At 40.3% G+C, this 7,147-nt stretch overlaps 1 protein-coding gene across 1 annotated transcript; it reads right to left on the reverse strand.

Annotated features, from left to right (window-relative positions):
• Positions 1–211: 211 nt before the first annotated feature.
• On the reverse strand, positions 212–6,582 carry LOC122153738 (ATP-binding cassette sub-family B member 10, mitochondrial-like). The gene is made up of 4 exons (XM_042796114.1): positions 6,215–6,582; positions 1,061–1,270; positions 721–800; positions 212–286 (listed from the first exon to the last, which is right to left on the reverse strand). The coding sequence occupies exons 1-4, from the start codon at positions 6,282–6,284 to the stop codon at positions 212–214; spliced, it is 435 nt and encodes a 144-aa protein (XP_042652048.1). The 5' UTR covers positions 6,285–6,582.
• Positions 6,583–7,147: the final 565 nt, after the last annotated feature.

Raw genomic sequence — 7,147 nt, forward strand, 5'->3', positions numbered from 1 at the left:
CTTCTGTTGGCATTATTACAAAAAATAGTTGTTTTGAAATGCAACATATGCCAAGTTATCTTTATGCTTTTAACCAAAACATCAACCTAACAGTTAATTACACTGTGAAGCATCTAGGGGGATGAGGGAATGAACACACATATTTTACTTGGTCAGTCTATTTTTAGGAGACCATTAAGCATTTGTCTGCACTTCCAGAGTTTGGGGGTCGCTAGGGAGGGGACACTACAACAGCAAGCACCAAAACTACTGTACTTTCATGCTTTCCTAGTGGAACTGTGTTTGCCTGGAAACAACACAGAGCACATAAGGTCAGTTTTCAAATGGTTGTGTAAAATATGATTATGTAACTGCCGTTAATACAAAATGTGATTAACTATAAAGCTTTCTATTACCTTCTTCCAACAAATCATAGGAAACATCAAGATAGTAACACCTATGCAATTTGCAACAATGTACTTTCCGGTCTCCACATGCACACTTTTCTTCTACCTTCACAATCTGAATCTCTATCAATATGTAAAAAAAGATTACAGAATAATGGGATGGGCTCGGAATACTTAATTTTGGAACAAAGCATGCACAACAGTAGTTACGGTGAGATGTAGGGATTTCACTAAGAAGCAAAATGATATAGTTTTAAAAAGAAGCAAAGTGAGGCACAGCTAGTTGATCACACAAAATTACTTCATTCACTTAGAATTTTTTTTTTTCCCTTACCTGACTCACTGTTCCAATCTTTGTCCTGAACCACAGTGGATTTAACTGACGGATATCAAAGCCATCAACAGTGATAGTACCTTAATTTAAGAAACAGTAAAGTCACGTGTGTTTGACAAGTACTGAAGAGAGGCAGAAAGAACAGCTGAGAACAACGACCCCTGAGGAATCCCATACTGGTGGATCAGAAAGGCAGAAGCTATGCAGGCACCACAAGGTAGCCACATGCCCCAGAGGCAAGCGTGGTGCATCAGTGGAACAGGAACCCCAACTGTTTATAAGGGGTATCTGAGATGCAAAGCATCAGTTGTTATGAATGACAGCAACACGCAAAGCATACCTGAGATAGGATCGTACAGCCTCAGTAGAAGGGATACAATAGTTGATTTCCCTGTACCACTTGGGCCAACCAGAGCCATAACAGAGCCAGCTGGAATGGAAAGGCTAAAATCTTTGAAAATTGATGTTTCTGGACGTGTTGGATATGCAAACTCGACATCCCTGAATTCCAAAGCACCTCTGAATGTGTCTTTGCCTAATGTGATTCCCTCTGTATGACAAAGAAAAAATACAGAAACGTGAACAGAAACAAAAATCAGCTCAGCCCTCCTAGAACTTGCTTTACAGACACCCAATAGAAACATCTATCTCCATGTTAGATCTAGGGATAGGGGCAAGCCACAATTCAGGACCACAGGGATTATATTTCAGCCATGACTGAACCACTGTGCTTTGCCACTTGTCCTGAACGCAACTTCAGGTTGCTCACCAGCAGTGAACCCGTAGGCAAGAGGGTAACTGTACAGCAAGAGGGAGAATTTGCATCTTGCTAATACCTAACAATTCACAATGCTCATTTCTAGTAGAGTTATCTGAATTTTTTAACACATTATAAACAACTTAAGTTTTGTCCACTAGGAGCAATGAAATAAAATGGAGTTGTTGAAGGCCAAAGTCCTGTTGCCATAGAACACATGCAAAAAGATAAACATTGCAAATCACGTACTGCCCTTTCACCGAGCCACAAGTCACCTGAAACACTCTCCGCTTTGGATAAGAGCCCTTCCCTCTCCACTGTCTGTTAACTGGGTAGCTTTTAAGCAAAAACTGTCACTGCAATAAAGTTGCTGCTAGGTTTGTTGCATTAATGGCTATTTTTTAGATTATTTTTTTTTAAAGTGGAAAGTATATTTAATAAATTCAAGACAACTGTGTATTCAACGACCAATCAGAAGCATAACTCTTAAGCAACAATTCACTGAAATTAAAATTTTAGTTTGTGAAATACCATAATGAACCATCATGAAAGAACGACTGCTGAAGTTAAATAAAACCAGCTCCTTTCTGTAGCACGACATTTGATTTAAACAATTATCTTCAGAGAATATCAGCGCTAGAAAAAGTTTATAAATAGGTAAGACAAACACAGTTTCTTCAAGCCCTGTTCAACCTCAGCGATGCACATCCATACAAAGCAAACTAATTGGACAGTGGTGCCGCATTCCCAAGGGACAAAGTCTCACTGATGAAGTTCCTACCAGTTCTGTGAAAACTGGCAGCACCAGAGCAACACCCAAGTAGTGTTTGTTCATGCTAAAGAGATGCAAGTCAAACCCCTTAATTCTTTTCTGATGCAGCACACAAGGAACCCCCAAACAGCCACAGTACACGGTAGCACATGCCCAAGTTTGGTTAAACAGTAACTGTGGATGGGAAACAGACCCTCACGAGTAGCAATCAAGATTTCACTAGTCCTGCTGTCCCCAGAGCAAGTAATTTATTTTGCTTTTCTTTTCCCCATATTCCCTCCTCTTCTCCAGGCGTTCAGTTTAATGGTAGTAGCATAGAAATGGCAAAGGCAAGAGCACACAATTTCAGACTCCTTCTCTGACTTCAATCCGTGGACATATACATTGTAACTTATTTGTTTGGTAAAACCACAAGGGTCTGTAAACCTCCCTTTGGGAATATAAATGTATTTGCTAAATTCTGTGGTAACAGCATAATCCTTACTATTCCCAAGTAACAAGTAATCTCTTATCTTTATTCTCAGTTCAAGTTATTGCACGGTCTATTCCATGGCCTGAAACACTGAAATCTACTGCAATACAGGAAGTATGGTACCACAAGTCCTTCCTCTGTACATTACTGTAAAAATATCTAAAAGCTATATATAGGATTGTACCTGTTTCTTATTTGGATTCTAGATACAGGGAAAAAAGCCATTATAATTTGTTCCAGAGGTATTTGTTATCACCAACAGCTGAAGTTCTGTGAAAATAAAACCTAACTAGCCAAGCGAGTAGATGTTTCAGGTGTGTTTGGGCAGTAAAGAAATAATCTCTTGGCTTTATTGTCTGATGAGACAGAATCAATGATAACTGCGTTTTGAGACAAAGGTTTATATCCTTTCCTATATATTTAGTTTATATTGAAAGGAAATGTAAAAGAAGATTTCTCTAAACCTATGCTACGTGGGCATCTGAAACGTTGATCAATTTGTGTTCCATCTATAAAATAAAGATTGTTTTCTGGATGTCACTATTGATGTGATTAAACAATTCAATACCTTCAGGGGCAAAGACAACTTCTGACCCAATACTACTGCTTATTCTGCCCTGGTACCACTGTAAAGATGAAGAGCACTGAAATAATCCAGATTATAAAAAAAAAAAAAAAAAAAAGAATCCCATCCAAATGATGATGAAATCAACAGTTGCACTAGGTATATGAAGGGCACAGCAAACTTCAGTGCGGCACTGGATGTCATGGCAGGAAGTTTAAGCCAGCTTCACTGCTACAAACCAGAGCGTGTAGTTATTCCTTCATCAGCCAGATAGTGGTTTCCTTTTGGTAATATTACTTTTCACTGACTAAATAAAGTCTATACACATTGAAAAGCATCCTACAGCCAGGTTTGCAGCTGTGAAGAGATAAGAGACAGAGGTCAGAATGTGACTTGGTGTCTATCAGATTAAGAATTTAACGAATTCCAGAACAGGGAGACAGAAGCAAAACAGAAATCTGAAGCACAGCATTTCAAAAGAACCCCTCTGTGGTAATTAACTCAAAACATAAAACTCTATCTGCGCTGCTGCAGCAAAGAAAGCCAACAGGATGCTGGGTTGCATCAAGAAGAGCATCACCAGCAGGGATAAAGAAGTCATTACCCCACTCTACTCAGCACCCATAAGGCCACACCTGGAATACTGTGTTCCATTTTGGTCCCCACTATGCAAAGACAATGTGGACAGGCTGGAGAGGGTCCAGAGAAGGTTCGGCCACAAAGATGATCAAAGGATTGGGAAGCCTGCTGTATGAGGAAAGGCTCAGATCTGGGTTTGTTCAGCATGAAGAAAATGCTTAGGGGGGACCTTATCACCATGTTCCTGTATTTAAAGGGTAGCCACAAGGAAGATGGAGACTCCCTTTTTACAAGGAGTCACATGGAAAAGACATGGGATAATGGGTACAAGTTAGTTCTGGGGAGATTCTGATTGGACCCAAGAGGAAAATTTTTCACAATGAGAACAATCAGCCATTGGAATAATCTCCCCAGGGAAGTGGTGGATTCCCCAACATTGGATACTTCTAAGTTGCTGGGCCATCTTGTCTAGACCGTGCTTTTGCCAAGAAAGGTTGGACCAGAGGATCCTTAAAGTCCCTTCCAACCTGGTGCTCTATGATTTCCTAAAGCCAGAGCTCACTCAAAGCCCTTTTTAGGTCTGTTGGATCTTCTTTTCAGACTCTTCCTCTTAGAGCAGCCCTTAAAAAGTTTACAAACTAGAGGACCATAAACTCAGAGAGAATCTAGTGTTAACAGCTCACCTGGACTCTGCTATATTGCTTTTCTTAACAACACACAGAGCTGGTGAACACTCATGTATGAGTTTTGCTTAGTGGGATGCAGCTGATAAAATTCAGCAATTCGCACAGAAAGTATCTTTTATGAGCAGCTCATTGAATTACTTTGTTGGATACAGGCAAATGCTGTTTATACAAAATATACTCACTACTGGAGGGCATTGTCTAGCTTCCAAATGATAAAGCTGGAAACAAGGTGTTGCTGGAAATACATTTTTTTTACTATATTTAAATATTATTAAATATTTAAAAATATTTTATTATACTATTTAAACAATTAAATATTTAAAACACAGTGGCTAATATTTATTGTTTCTATTTGTTTATATGTTACTATATTTAATTACTTATTTAAGAGGTAGATTTATAGATGAAGTTTGCGTATCTTCTTTTTGGGATTTGACTACTACATCAGCAAACTCACATAAAAATCTAACACCTCTCAAAGGTACTCTTCTATAAATGTACCGATAAAAACAGATGTGATTTCAGACTCACAAACCTATCTTTAGGCCTAAAGCAGCCCATGAAAAAAATTCAGATGTGAACGACTGATTTGACACAAAAATTGCTTTGTTTCTCCTCGCACTTCCAACAATGTCAAACTTGATTCATCAGGGATACTACCTCCCCTTCAAAACTTCCTTGTTTGTATCCTTGGAACACTGCAGCTATACGAAAAATATTATCACCATGTTACCAGGTCCAACACTACACATGCCCAGCTAGGCAACCGCGTGGTATGGCAGGCTGCTCATGCAGCAAAATGCCCACAGCTCCCCTACCCATAGGTGAGTCAGGTAAGCCGTGTGCTAGAGTGGCTCCTTGCCCCTCAAAGACGGGAGAAATGTGGGCAGCACTACTGAGAAGGGTGCAAATCATTTCAAAAGCAACACCTGCTGTACCTGCACATCCACACCCTCCCATGAAGCAGGGCTCCCCAGCTCAGCTCCATCCCTTCCTCGCTTTCATTCCCCAGTCATGCCTCAGTCCCCCACTCCAAAATTCAGTCTGGCATGTGGTGCTGAAAGGCCTCAAACTGTCTGTGCCTGCAAATTCAGCTTCAAATCAACATGTCTCACCAAGGAACCGTTTTCACGAGGTTAGTATGAACCCTTTAAACCTGAGACAGTCTTAATGAAAAACACCTGGTTTTGAAAGCGTCTCTTTTCAGACTGCTAATCTCTTAGCCAGGAGAGATGAGCATGGTAAACCTTTTAGTGGAAATACGAGATACAGCCATCTCAGAGCTCCTCCCACCCCTCCTTTTCCTTTCTTCCAACTCTTTTCACTCTAAAGCTGATCCAAGAGAAAGTGGGGATGACATCAAAGAAATATTTCAAGAAGCTAGAAATGAGCATGTCCTCAGTCACCTAACTTTCAAAGTAATATATTTAAAAGCATATTCTGAATTAAAGGAAAAACCCACCAAGTTTTCAGCTTCTAATATTTCTGATTAAAGGAAAATTTCATCATTTGTTTCAGTTAGGAAAAGTCAGAAGAATTACCTAGTTTATTTCAGAAGAATGTAAGTCAGTACTACCTTTAAGTATTGCAAACATCCTTCTGAAGTACTGGTGACCAATAAGAGAAAAATCAACCTAGGAACAGTAACAAACCAAGGACTCACCATTAAATGGAAGTTGGGGCTTCCTTTCAATAAGTTCCCACAGACGTCCACCAGCACCTAGTCCTTTCATTAGCTCCGAATAAAAGGAACTCAGACCTAATCAAAAGGTAAAACAGTATTATGCACCCATACGGAATGGAAGACATAGGAGACATACAATTTGCATTATACTTTTCATCACCAGCATTGAAGAATCAGATGCGTAGGGAACCTTTTATTCCAACACGCTATCAAACATGCTGATTTAAACCCTACCTAGTCTCACTTGAGAGCTACCAATAACCCTTACTCACCATTCTTATCAGTAAAATAAATCAGTCTGAAATAAAAGTAAGAAAACATTAATACACTTAAGCTTGCATATACTCAAAAGCAAAGCAACTCTTTTTCAGGCGGCCGGCTGGGTGGGGTGGCCCCACAAAAACACGGGGCGCCTCGCCCGGGTCGGCTTGAAGAAGAGGGGGTGCGCTCGGTCCTTCGGGATGCTGCCGGAGGGATTCACAAGGCTGGATTTGGGAAGCAGTTTTCGCTGAATTCATGCAGTTCTGGCGCTCAGTAGGGCAGAGACAGGTGGCTGGATGCACTCAGGGAACAGCGGCTGAAAGACCCTTGCAAACCGCTGCCTGGCACGTCGGGAAGGACGCGCATTCCACCGACGTTGTGGCCCGATCTTTAAAATTGCCTGTGTTGCGTAACCTGTGTTTGTCCCAAGATTTCTAATAAAAATAAACACCAAGAAAACATTCTTTGCCAACATTGGTATGCTTCACACCTGTGGTAAATGAAAATCATGCACTACAACTATTCCAAGGTATAGAATTAGATTTTAGTCTTAAAGGGGAACTACATTTTCTCACTGAAAGAAAAAACTGCATTGATTTGCATGAAAAAGCTTTCAGAAGATATGTGTGTACCATCTACTTGGGGAAGGAG

The sequence above is a fragment of the Tyto alba genome, unplaced genomic scaffold (genome assembly GCF_018691265.1).
Source record: "Tyto alba isolate M040663 unplaced genomic scaffold, T.alba_DEE_v4.0 Super-Scaffold_22, whole genome shotgun sequence".
Lineage (NCBI taxonomy): Eukaryota > Metazoa > Chordata > Aves > Strigiformes > Tytonidae > Tyto > Tyto alba.